The 12,500-nt window shown below is 48.1% G+C and overlaps 1 protein-coding gene across 3 annotated transcripts in view; it reads left to right on the top strand.

The window, feature by feature from the left end:
* The window catches only part of si:dkey-191g9.5 (rap1 GTPase-GDP dissociation stimulator 1-B), a 19,820-nt gene extending 18,109 nt beyond the window's left edge, over window positions 1-1,711 (top strand). For all 3 annotated transcript variants that reach the window (XM_061039361.1, XM_061039360.1, XM_061039362.1), the window contains one exon: window positions 137-1,711. In XM_061039361.1, coding sequence (XP_060895344.1) covers window positions 137-264 — 128 coding nt within the window. In that variant the 3' untranslated portion in view covers window positions 265-1,711. The remainder of the gene's footprint in view (window positions 1-136) is intronic.
* The last annotated feature ends 10,789 nt before the right edge of the window (window positions 1,712-12,500 follow it).

Genomic DNA, 12,500 nt, shown 5'->3' with positions numbered 1-12,500 from the left:
CATCATCTTCTTCTCTAACCATCATCTTCTTCTCTAACCATCATCTTGTTATTCTCTAACCATCTTCTTCTTCTCTAACCATCATGTTCTTCTTCTTTTCTTACTTCTTCTTCTCTCTTCTCTTTGTCTTTTCCAGGTGTGATGAAGGATGAGCTGAACTCTGTGAATATGAAGGAGAGTCTCAGTAAACTGACGGATCACAGCAGCAGTAAACTTTCCTCTCAGGCCAGCTCCATACTGGCTGTTCTCTGTGACACCACTTAAACCAGCACGAAGTTTCCATGTCTGGATTTATTTATTAATTTAGTAACAAACATTAATAAAAAAATAATCTAAATGAACAGAATATGATAATTGTTGTACTAACTTCTCAAATCTCACCAGTCTTTGGGTAATGATCACCAAATAAAGACTAAAACCGTTCCTACATCTCCTGAGCTTTCAGCTACAGCTGATGACCTTCATCGTATAACCATTGTATGACAGTCTTTTTGTTTCAAAGGAGCAATACATGTGATGAAACATAACTTACCTGTTGCATTTTATGGCGCAACCATTTTGATTTTAGTCTGAGATGTTAATGTTGTTGTAAGTTGCTGTGAACATAAACGTTTAACACATTTAAAGACTGTCAACCAAACGATTGCCAGTCCTACCTAAAGATATCAGACTGACACAATCCTGTGTTGTGATGCAGGTTATAAAGAATCCCGTTTCTAAAGGAAGAATTTGCGCCTTTTCTACCCAGTAGATGTTGCCACTTAGCTCCAACATAAACCAAAACAAACTTCTGTTTGTCCACTCCTCTTCCATATTGAAGCCTCCGCTCTCCTTCAGAGACACACCTCCAACCCCCCTCCACTCACGTTCTCCCAGAGTTTAGTACAACTAGTGGACAAAATCGTCCTCTGCTCGAGCTGCAATCAACTGTGTCCTGCATTGTTGTTTTAGCATGCTAATGTTAGCGCTCTTTAGTTAGCTCGTAGCTTCACATTTCATGTAAACTGACACCGAATGAGCGTGATCTAAAAACTCTTACTAACATCCAAATAATCAGTGAGTATGTTCTTCTTCTTCTCTCTAGTTCTTGACCAAAACAGCTTTTATACACAAGGGGAGGAGCCGGCCGTCCCGTCCATGTAAACACGGCTCTGACAACAACACAGCCAGCGGGATTGGAGCTTCTCCCTCATTGTAGACAGTCATGGCTCAGAGACACATTAACACAGGATAGACTGGATTTATGATTTATTTATGTGTAACATGTTGCACATTCTTCCTTTAAGACAATTCTTTAAATACAGACGTAGATTTCAGAGATGGTGTCTGTAGTTATGTTGAAAGACAGCGAGTTGTTGCTGAGAAAAATACTTTAAGCTTCACAGATACACATGCACAGATGGTCTGTTCTATGCCACTAAAAGGTTAGTTAGAATTATGTATCCAAAGGAAACAGTGGTTCAATGTTTAAATAAATCATCATTTGTATAGCGGCAATTCATAACAAGAGTAATCTTGAGATGTTTTACAAAAGAGCATATGGGTTAATACAGTATGTAGACATACAAATAATGATTTACACATTAATTGATTGATGGCTCAATGTTTCAAATATTTAAATATGTATTGTAACAAATGTACAAAGCTAAATTTAAATAATAATCTGACATTTTACGAGTTTTGTTCTACATAATAAAGTTATGCAAATTTTCCAGGTAGTTTCTGAATGAAGAATGAATATGAATATCCATCAATGCGTCTTTAATGTTCTTTTATGTTCTGTAATATATTGAAAGAAATAAAGTTACAACGACTTCAAGATTTAAAGCAATTATTATTTCATACATTCATACAGGATTGGTGGGTTAGGTAGTGGGCTAAAAACAAATATCGGTAGGGGTGCCGATGTCTCCAAACTTGAATAAGTTTCGAGTGGTTTGTCGCAAGTACTCTGAATCAACGGCTGTCCCCCCATTTAGGGGTTATGGATAATAGGTGATAACTACCTCTGTCCGAATTGATGGGTTAGGGTTAGGGTTAGGGTTAGGGTTAGGGTTAGGGTTAGGGTTAGGGTTAGGGTTAGGGTTAGGGTTAGGGTTAGGGTTAGGGTTAGGGTTAGGGTTAGGGTTAGGGTTAGGGTTAGGGTTAGGGTTAGGGTTAGGGTTAGGGTTAGGGTTAGGGTTAGGGTTAGGGTTAGGGTTAGGGTTAGGGTTAGGGTTAGGGTTAGGGTTAGGGTTAGGGTTAGGGTTAGGGTTAGAGGGTTAGGGTTAGGGTTAGGGTTAGGGTAAGGGTTAGGGTTAGGGTTAGGGTTAGGGTTAGGGTTAGGGTTAGGGTTAGGGTTAGGGTTAGGGTTAGGGTTAGGGTTAGGGTTAGGGTTAGGGTTAGGGTTAGGGTTAGGGTTAGGGTTAGGGTTAGGGTTAGGGTTAGGGTTAGGGTTAGGGTTAGGGTTAGGGTTAGGGTTAGGGTTAGGGTTAGGGTTAGGGTTAGGGTTAGGGTTAGGGTTAGGGTTAGGGTTAGGGTTAGGGTTAGGGTTAGGGTTAGGGTTAGGGTTAGGGTTAGGGTTAGGGTTAGGGTTAGGGTTAGGGTTAGGGTTAGGGTTAGGGTTAGGGTTAGGGTTAGGGTTAGGGTTAGGGTTAGGGTTAGGGTTAGGGTTAGGGTTAGGGTTAGGGTTAGGGTTAGGGTTAGGGTTAGGGTTAGGGTTAGGGTTAGGGTTAGGGTTAGGGTTAGGGTTAGGGTTAGGGTTAGGGTTAGGGTTAGGGTTAGGGTTAGGGTTAGGGTTAGGGTTAGGGTTAGGGTTAGGGTTAGGGTTAGGGTTAGGGTTAGGGTTAGGGTTAGGGTTAGGGTTAGGGTTAGGGTTAGGGTTAGGGTTAGGGTTAGGGTTAGGGTTAGGGTTAGGGTTAGGGTTAGGGTTAGGGTTAGGGTTAGGGTTAGGGTTAGGGTTAGGGTTAGGGTTAGGGTTAGGGTTAGGGTTAGGGTTAGGGTTAGGGTTAGGGTTAGGGTTAGGGTTAGGGTTAGGGTTAGGGTTAGGGTTAGGGTTAGGGTTAGGGTTAGGGTTAGGGTTAGGGTTAGGGTTAGGGTTAGGGTTAGGGTTAGGGTTAGGGTTAGGGTTAGGGTTAGGGTTAGGGTTAGGGTTAGGGTTAGGGTTAGGGTTAGGGTTAGGGTTAGGGTTAGGGTTAGGGTTAGGGTTAGGGTTAGGGTTAGGGTTAGGGTTAGGGTTAGGGTTAGGGTTAGGGTTAGGGTTAGGGTTAGGGTTAGGGTTAGGGTTAGGGTTAGGGTTAGGGTTAGGGTTAGGGTTAGGGTTAGGGTTAGGGTTAGGGTTAGGGTTAGGGTTAGGGTTAGGGTTAGGGTTAGGGTTAGGGTTAGGGTTAGGGTTAGGGTTAGGGTTAGGGTTAGGGTTAGGGTTAGGGTTAGGGTTAGGGTTAGGGTTAGGGTTAGGGTTAGGGTTAGGGTTAGGGTTAGGGTTAGGGTTAGGGTTAGGGTTAGGGTTAGGGTTAGGGTTAGGGTTAGGGTTAGGGTTAGGGTTAGGGTTAGGGTTAGGGTTAGGGTTAGGGTTAGGGTTAGGGTTAGGGTTAGGGTTAGGGTTAGGGTTAGGGTTAGGGTTAGGGTTAGGGTTAGGGTTAGGGTTAGGGTTAGGGTTAGGGTTAGGGTTAGGGTTAGGGTTAGGGTTAGGGTTAGGGTTAGGGTTAGGGTTAGGGTTAGGGTTAGGGTTAGGGTTAGGGTTAGGGTTAGGGTTAGGGTTAGGGTTAGGGTTAGGGTTAGGGTTAGGGTTAGGGTTAGGGTTAGGGTTAGGGTTAGGGTTAGGGTTAGGGTTAGGGTTAGGGTTAGGGTTAGGGTTAGGGTTAGGGTTAGGGTTAGGGTTAGGGTTAGGGTTAGGGTTAGGGTTAGGGTTAGGGTTAGGGTTAGGGTTAGGGTTAGGGTTAGGGTTAGGGTTAGGGTTAGGGTTAGGGTTAGGGTTAGGGTTAGGGTTAGGGTTAGGGTTAGGGTTAGGGTTAGGGTTAGGGTTAGGGTTAGGGTTAGGGTTAGGGTTAGGGTTAGGGTTAGGGTTAGGGTTAGGGTTAGGGTTAGGGTTAGGGTTAGGGTTAGGGTTAGGGTTAGGGTTAGGGTTAGGGTTAGGGTTAGGGTTAGGGTTAGGGTTAGGGTTAGGGTTAGGGTTAGGGTTAGGGTTAGGGTTAGGGTTAGGGTTAGGGTTAGGGTTAGGGTTAGGGTTAGGGTTAGGGTTAGGGTTAGGGTTAGGGTTAGGGTTAGGGTTAGGGTTAGGGTTAGGGTTAGGGTTAGGGTTAGGGTTAGGGTTAGGGTTAGGGTTAGGGTTAGGGTTAGGGTTAGGGTTAGGGTTAGGGTTAGGGTTAGGGTTAGGGTTAGGGTTAGGGTTAGGGTTAGGGTTAGGGTTAGGGTTAGGGTTAGGGTTAGGGTTAGGGTTAGGGTTAGGGTTAGGGTTAGGGTTAGGGTTAGGGTTAGGGTTAGGGTTAGGGTTAGGGTTAGGGTTAGGGTTAGGGTTAGGGTTAGGGTTAGGGTTAGGGTTAGGGTTAGGGTTAGGGTTAGGGTTAGGGTTAGGGTTAGGGTTAGGGTTAGGGTTAGGGTTAGGGTTAGGGTTAGGGTTAGGGTTAGGGTTAGGGTTAGGGTTAGGGTTAGGGTTAGGGTTAGGGTTAGGGTTAGGGTTAGGGTTAGGGTTAGGGTTAGGGTTAGGGTTAGGGTTAGGGTTAGGGTTAGGGTTAGGGTTAGGGTTAGGGTTAGGGTTAGGGTTAGGGTTAGGGTTAGGGTTAGGGTTAGGGTTAGGGTTAGGGTTAGGGTTAGGGTTAGGGTTAGGGTTAGGGTTAGGGTTAGGGTTAGGGTTAGGGTTAGGGTTAGGGTTAGGGTTAGGGTTAGGGTTAGGGTTAGGGTTAGGGTTAGGGTTAGGGTTAGGGTTAGGGTTAGGGTTAGGGTTAGGGTTAGGGTTAGGGTTAGGGTTAGGGTTAGGGTTAGGGTTAGGGTTAGGGTTAGGGTTAGGGTTAGGGTTAGGGTTAGGGTTAGGGTTAGGGTTAGGGTTAGGGTTAGGGTTAGGGTTAGGGTTAGGGTTAGGGTTAGGGTTAGGGTTAGGGTTAGGGTTAGGGTTAGGGTTAGGGTTAGGGTTAGGGTTAGGGTTAGGGTTAGGGTTAGGGTTAGGGTTAGGGTTAGGGTTAGGGTTAGGGTTAGGGTTAGGGTTAGGGTTAGGGTTAGGGTTAGGGTTAGGGTTAGGGTTAGGGTTAGGGTTAGGGTTAGGGTTAGGGTTAGGGTTAGGGTTAGGGTTAGGGTTAGGGTTAGGGTTAGGGTTAGGGTTAGGGTTAGGGTTAGGGTTAGGGTTAGGGTTAGGGTTAGGGTTAGGGTTAGGGTTAGGGTTAGGGTTAGGGTTAGGGTTAGGGTTAGGGTTAGGGTTAGGGTTAGGGTTAGGGTTAGGGTTAGGGTTAGGGTTAGGGTTAGGGTTAGGGTTAGGGTTAGGGTTAGGGTTAGGGTTAGGGTTAGGGTTAGGGTTAGGGTTAGGGTTAGGGTTAGGGTTAGGGTTAGGGTTAGGGTTAGGGTTAGGGTTAGGGTTAGGGTTAGGGTTAGGGTTAGGGTTAGGGTTAGGGTTAGGGTTAGGGTTAGGGTTAGGGTTAGGGTTAGGGTTAGGGTTAGGGTTAGGGTTAGGGTTAGGGTTAGGGTTAGGGTTAGGGTTAGGGTTAGGGTTAGGGTTAGGGTTAGGGTTAGGGTTAGGGTTAGGGTTAGGGTTAGGGTTAGGGTTAGGGTTAGGGTTAGGGTTAGGGTTAGGGTTAGGGTTAGGGTTAGGGTTAGGGTTAGGGTTAGGGTTAGGGTTAGGGTTAGGGTTAGGGTTAGGGTTAGGGTTAGGGTTAGGGTTAGGGTTAGGGTTAGGGTTAGGGTTAGGGTTAGGGTTAGGGTTAGGGTTAGGGTTAGGGTTAGGGTTAGGGTTAGGGTTAGGGTTAGGGTTAGGGTTAGGGTTAGGGTTAGGGTTAGGGTTAGGGTTAGGGTTAGGGTTAGGGTTAGGGTTAGGGTTAGGGTTAGGGTTAGGGTTAGGGTTAGGGTTAGGGTTAGGGTTAGGGTTAGGGTTAGGGTTAGGGTTAGGGTTAGGGTTAGGGTTAGGGTTAGGGTTAGGGTTAGGGTTAGGGTTAGGGTTAGGGTTAGGGTTAGGGTTAGGGTTAGGGTTAGGGTTAGGGTTAGGGTTAGGGTTAGGGTTAGGGTTAGGGTTAGGGTTAGGGTTAGGGTTAGGGTTAGGGTTAGGGTTAGGGTTAGGGTTAGGGTTAGGGTTAGGGTTAGGGTTAGGGTTAGGGTTAGGGTTAGGGTTAGGGTTAGGGTTAGGGTTAGGGTTAGGGTTAGGGTTAGGGTTAGGGTTAGGGTTAGGGTTAGGGTTAGGGTTAGGGTTAGGGTTAGGGTTAGGGTTAGGGTTAGGGTTAGGGTTAGGGTTAGGGTTAGGGTTAGGGTTAGGGTTAGGGTTAGGGTTAGGGTTAGGGTTAGGGTTAGGGTTAGGGTTAGGGTTAGGGTTAGGGTTAGGGTTAGGGTTAGGGTTAGGGTTAGGGTTAGGGTTAGGGTTAGGGTTAGGGTTAGGGTTAGGGTTAGGGTTAGGGTTAGGGTTAGGGTTAGGGTTAGGGTTAGGGTTAGGGTTAGGGTTAGGGTTAGGGTTAGGGTTAGGGTTAGGGTTAGGGTTAGGGTTAGGGTTAGGGTTAGGGTTAGGGTTAGGGTTAGGGTTAGGGTTAGGGTTAGGGTTAGGGTTAGGGTTAGGGTTAGGGTTAGGGTTAGGGTTAGGGTTAGGGTTAGGGTTAGGGTTAGGGTTAGGGTTAGGGTTAGGGTTAGGGTTAGGGTTAGGGTTAGGGTTAGGGTTAGGGTTAGGGTTAGGGTTAGGGTTAGGGTTAGGGTTAGGGTTAGGGTTAGGGTTAGGGTTAGGGTTAGGGTTAGGGTTAGGGTTAGGGTTAGGGTTAGGGTTAGGGTTAGGGTTAGGGTTAGGGTTAGGGTTAGGGTTAGGGTTAGGGTTAGGGTTAGGGTTAGGGTTAGGGTTAGGGTTAGGGTTAGGGTTAGGGTTAGGGTTAGGGTTAGGGTTAGGGTTAGGGTTAGGGTTAGGGTTAGGGTTAGGGTTAGGGTTAGGGTTAGGGTTAGGGTTAGGGTTAGGGTTAGGGTTAGGGTTAGGGTTAGGGTTAGGGTTAGGGTTAGGGTTAGGGTTAGGGTTAGGGTTAGGGTTAGGGTTAGGGTTAGGGTTAGGGTTAGGGTTAGGGTTAGGGTTAGGGTTAGGGTTAGGGTTAGGGTTAGGGTTAGGGTTAGGGTTAGGGTTAGGGTTAGGGTTAGGGTTAGGGTTAGGGTTAGGGTTAGGGTTAGGGTTAGGGTTAGGGTTAGGGTTAGGGTTAGGGTTAGGGTTAGGGTTAGGGTTAGGGTTAGGGTTAGGGTTAGGGTTAGGGTTAGGGTTAGGGTTAGGGTTAGGGTTAGGGTTAGGGTTAGGGTTAGGGTTAGGGTTAGGGTTAGGGTTAGGGTTAGGGTTAGGGTTAGGGTTAGGGTTAGGGTTAGGGTTAGGGTTAGGGTTAGGGTTAGGGTTAGGGTTAGGGTTAGGGTTAGGGTTAGGGTTAGGGTTAGGGTTAGGGTTAGGGTTAGGGTTAGGGTTAGGGTTAGGGTTAGGGTTAGGGTTAGGGTTAGGGTTAGGGTTAGGGTTAGGGTTAGGGTTAGGGTTAGGGTTAGGGTTAGGGGTTAGGGTTAGGGTTAGGGTTAGGGTTAGGGTTAGGGTTAGGGTTAGGGTTAGGGTTAGGGTTAGGGTTAGGGTTAGGGTTAGGGTTAGGGTTAGGGTTAGGGTTAGGGTTAGGGTTAGGGTTAGGGTTAGGGTTAGGGTTAGGGTTAGGGTTAGGGTTAGGGTTAGGGTTAGGGTTAGGGTTAGGGTTAGGGTTAGGGTTAGGGTTAGGGTTAGGGTTAGGGTTAGGGTTAGGGTTAGGGTTAGGGTTAGGGTTAGGGTTAGGGTTAGGGTTAGGGTTAGGGTTAGGGTTAGGGTTAGGGTTAGGGTTAGGGTTAGGGTTAGGGTTAGGGTTAGGGTTAGGGTTAGGGTTAGGGTTAGGGTTAGGGTTAGGGTTAGGGTTAGGGTTAGGGTTAGGGTTAGGGTTAGGGTTAGGGTTAGGGTTAGGGTTAGGGTTAGGGTTAGGGTTAGGGTTAGGGTTAGGGTTAGGGTTAGGGTTAGGGTTAGGGTTAGGGTTAGGGTTAGGGTTAGGGTTAGGGTTAGGGTTAGGGTTAGGGTTAGGGTTAGGGTTAGGGTTAGGGTTAGGGTTAGGGTTAGGGTTAGGGTTAGGGTTAGGGTTAGGGTTAGGGTTAGGGTTAGGGTTAGGGTTAGGGTTAGGGTTAGGGTTAGGGTTAGGGTTAGGGTTAGGGTTAGGGTTAGGGTTAGGGTTAGGGTTAGGGTTAGGGTTAGGGTTAGGGTTAGGGTTAGGGTTAGGGTTAGGGTTAGGGTTAGGGTTAGGGTTAGGGTTAGGGTTAGGGTTAGGGTTAGGGTTAGGGTTAGGGTTAGGGTTAGGGTTAGGGTTAGGGTTAGGGTTAGGGTTAGGGTTAGGGTTAGGGTTAGGGTTAGGGTTAGGGTTAGGGTTAGGGTTAGGGTTAGGGTTAGGGTTAGGGTTAGGGTTAGGGTTAGGGTTAGGGTTAGGGTTAGGGTTAGGGTTAGGGTTAGGGTTAGGGTTAGGGTTAGGGTTAGGGTTAGGGTTAGGGTTAGGGTTAGGGTTAGGGTTAGGGTTAGGGTTAGGGTTAGGGTTAGGGTTAGGGTTAGGGTTAGGGTTAGGGTTAGGGTTAGGGTTAGGGTTAGGGTTAGGGTTAGGGTTAGGGTTAGGGTTAGGGTTAGGGTTAGGGTTAGGGTTAGGGTTAGGGTTAGGGTTAGGGTTAGGGTTAGGGTTAGGGTTAGGGTTAGGGTTAGGGTTAGGGTTAGGGTTAGGGTTAGGGTTAGGGTTAGGGTTAGGGTTAGGGTTAGGGTTAGGGTTAGGGTTAGGGTTAGGGTTAGGGTTAGGGTTAGGGTTAGGGTTAGGGTTAGGGTTAGGGTTAGGGTTAGGGTTAGGGTTAGGGTTAGGGTTAGGGTTAGGGTTAGGGTTAGGGTTAGGGTTAGGGTTAGGGTTAGGGTTAGGGTTAGGGTTAGGGTTAGGGTTAGGGTTAGGGTTAGGGTTAGGGTTAGGGTTAGGGTTAGGGTTAGGGTTAGGGTTAGGGTTAGGGTTAGGGTTAGGGTTAGGGTTAGGGTTAGGGTTAGGGTTAGGGTTAGGGTTAGGGTTAGGGTTAGGGTTAGGGTTAGGGTTAGGGTTAGGGTTAGGGTTAGGGTTAGGGTTAGGGTTAGGGTTAGGGTTAGGGTTAGGGTTAGGGTTAGGGTTAGGGTTAGGGTTAGGGTTAGGGTTAGGGTTAGGGTTAGGGTTAGGGTTAGGGTTAGGGTTAGGGTTAGGGTTAGGGTTAGGGTTAGGGTTAGGGTTAGGGTTAGGGTTAGGGTTAGGGTTAGGGTTAGGGTTAGGGTTAGGGTTAGGGTTAGGGTTAGGGTTAGGGTTAGGGTTAGGGTTAGGGTTAGGGTTAGGGTTAGGGTTAGGGTTAGGGTTAGGGTTAGGGTTAGGGTTAGGGTTAGGGTTAGGGTTAGGGTTAGGGTTAGGGTTAGGGTTAGGGTTAGGGTTAGGGTTAGGGTTAGGGTTAGGGTTAGGGTTAGGGTTAGGGTTAGGGTTAGGGTTAGGGTTAGGGTTAGGGTTAGGGTTAGGGTTAGGGTTAGGGTTAGGGTTAGGGTTAGGGTTAGGGTTAGGGTTAGGGTTAGGGTTAGGGTTAGGGTTAGGGGTTAGGGTTAGGGTTAGGGTTAGGGTTAGGGTTAGGGTTAGGGTTAGGGTTAGGGTTAGGGTTAGGGTTAGGGTTAGGGTTAGGGTTAGGGTTAGGGTTAGGGTTAGGGTTAGGGTTAGGGTTAGGGTTAGGGTTAGGGTTAGGGTTAGGGTTAGGGTTAGGGTTAGGGTTAGGGTTAGGGTTAGGGTTAGGGTTAGGGTTAGGGTTAGGGTTAGGGTTAGGGTTAGGGTTAGGGTTAGGGTTAGGGTTAGGGTTAGGGTTAGGGTTAGGGTTAGGGTTAGGGTTAGGGTTAGGGTTAGGGTTAGGGTTAGGGTTAGGGTTAGGGTTAGGGTTAGGGTTAGGGTTAGGGTTAGGGTTAGGGTTAGGGTTAGGGTTAGGGTTAGGGTTAGGGTTAGGGTTAGGGTTAGGGTTAGGGTTAGGGTTAGGGTTAGGGTTAGGGTTAGGGTTAGGGTTAGGGTTAGGGTTAGGGTTAGGGTTCGGGTTAGGGTTAGGGTTAGGGTTAGGGTTAGGGTTAGGGTTAGGGTTAGGGTTAGGGTTAGGGTTAGGGTTAGGGTTAGGGTTAGGGTTAGGGTTAGGGTTAGGGTTAGGGTTAGGGTTAGGGTTAGGGTTAGGGTTAGGGTTAGGGTTAGGGTTAGGGTTAGGGTTAGGGTTAGGGTTAGGGTTAGGGTTAGGGTTAGGGTTAGGGTTAGGGTTAGGGTTAGGGTTAGGGTTAGGGTTAGGGTTAGGGTTAGGGTTAGGGTTAGGGTTAGGGTTAGGGTTAGGGTTAGGGTTAGGGTTAGGGTTAGGGTTAGGGTTAGGGTTAGGGTTAGGGTTAGGGTTAGGGTTAGGGTTAGGGTTAGGGTTAGGGTTAGGGTTAGGGTTAGGGTTAGGGTTAGGGTTAGGGTTAGGGTTAGGGTTAGGGTTAGGGTTAGGGTTAGGGTTAGGGTTAGGGTTAGGGTTAGGGTTAGGGTTAGGGTTAGGGTTAGGGTTAGGGTTAGGGTTAGGGTTAGGGTTAGGGTTAGGGTTAGGGTTAGGGTTAGGGTTAGGGTTAGGGTTAGGGTTAGGGTTAGGGTTAGGGTTAGGGTTAGGGTTAGGGTTAGGGTTAGGGTTAGGGTTAGGGTTAGGGTTAGGGTTAGGGTTAGGGTTAGGGTTAGGGTTAGGGTTAGGGTTAGGGTTAGGGTTAGGGTTAGGGTTAGGGTTAGGGTTAGGGTTAGGGTTAGGGTTAGGGTTAGGGTTAGGGTTAGGGTTAGGGTTAGGGTTAGGGTTAGGGTTAGGGTTAGGGTTAGGGTTAGGGTTAGGGTTAGGGTTAGGGTTAGGGTTAGGGTTAGGGTTAGGGTTAGGGTTAGGGTTAGGGTTAGGGTTAGGGTTAGGGTTAGGGTTAGGGTTAGGGTTAGGGTTAGGGTTAGGGTTAGGGTTAGGGTTAGGGTTAGGGTTAGGGTTAGGTTAGGGTTAGGGTTAGGGTTAGGGTTAGGGTTAGGGTTAGGGTTAGGGTTAGGGTTAGGGTTAGGGTTAGGGTTAGGGTTAGGGTTAGGGTTAGGGTTAGGGTTAGGGTTAGGGTTAGGGTTAGGGTTAGGGTTAGGGTTAGGGTTAGGGTTAGGGTTAGGGTTAGGGTTAGGGTTAGGGTTAGGGTTAGGGTTAGGGTTAGGGTTAGGGTTAGGGTTAGGGTTAGGGTTAGGGTTAGGGTTAGGGTTAGGGTTAGGGTTAGGGTTAGGGTTAGGGTTAGGGTTAGGGTTAGGGTTAGGGTTAGGGTTAGGGTTAGGGTTAGGGTTAGGGTTAGGGTTAGGGTTAGGGTTAGGGTTAGGGTAGTTAGGGTTAGGGTTAGGGTTAGGGTTAGGGTTAGGGTTAGGGTTAGGGTTAGGGTTAGGGTTAGGGTTAGGGTTAGGGTTAGGGTTAGGGTTAGGGTTAGGGTTAGGGTTAGGGTTAGGGTTAGGGTTAGGGTTAGGGTTAGGGTTAGGGTTAGGGTTAGGGTTAGGGTTAGGGTTAGGGTTAGGGTTAGGGTTAGGGTTAGGGTTAGGGTTAGGGTTAGGGTTAGGGTTAGGGTTAGGGTTAGGGTTAGGGTTAGGGTTAGGGTTAGGGTTAGGGTTAGGGTTAGGGTTAGGGTTAGGGTTAGGGTTAGGGTTAGGGTTAGGGTTAGGGTTAGGGTTAGGGTTAGGGTTAGGGTTAGGGTTAGGGTTAGGGTTAGGGTTAGGGTTAGGGTTAGGGTTAGGGTTAGGGTTAGGGTTAGGGTTAGGGTTAGGGTTAGGGTTAGGGTTAGGGTTAGGGTTAGGGTTAGGGTTAGGGTTAGGGTTAGGTTAGGGTTAGGGTTAGGGTTAGGGTTAGGGTTAGGGTTAGGGTAGGGTTAGGGTTAGGGTTAGGGTTAGGGTTAGGGTTAGGTTAGGGTTAGGGTTAGGTAGGGTTAGGGTAGGGTAGGGTTAGGGTTAGGGTTAGGGGTTAGGGTTAGGGTTAGGGTTAGGGTTAGGGTTAGGGTTAGGGTTAGGGTTAGGGTTAGGGTTAGGGTTAGGGTAGGGTTAGGGTTAGGGTTAGGGTTAGGGTTAGGGGTTAGGGTTAGGGTTAGGGTTAGGGGTAGGGTTAGGGTTAGGGTTAGGGTTAGGGTTAGGGTTAGGGTTAGGGTTAGGGTAGGGTAGGGGTAGGGGTAGGGTTAGGGTTAGGGTTAGGGTTAGGGTAGGGTGGGTTGGTTGGTGGTGGGTGGGTAGGGTGAGGGTGGGTTAGGGTTAGGGTTAGGGTTAGGGTAGGGTTAGGGTGAGGGTAGGGGGTGGGGTAGGGTT

Source organism: Labrus mixtus, chromosome 6 (genome assembly GCF_963584025.1).
Source record: "Labrus mixtus chromosome 6, fLabMix1.1, whole genome shotgun sequence".
In the NCBI taxonomy this organism is placed as follows: Eukaryota; Metazoa; Chordata; class Actinopteri; order Labriformes; family Labridae; genus Labrus; species Labrus mixtus.
This window is presented reverse-complemented; position numbering and strand designations above follow the sequence as displayed.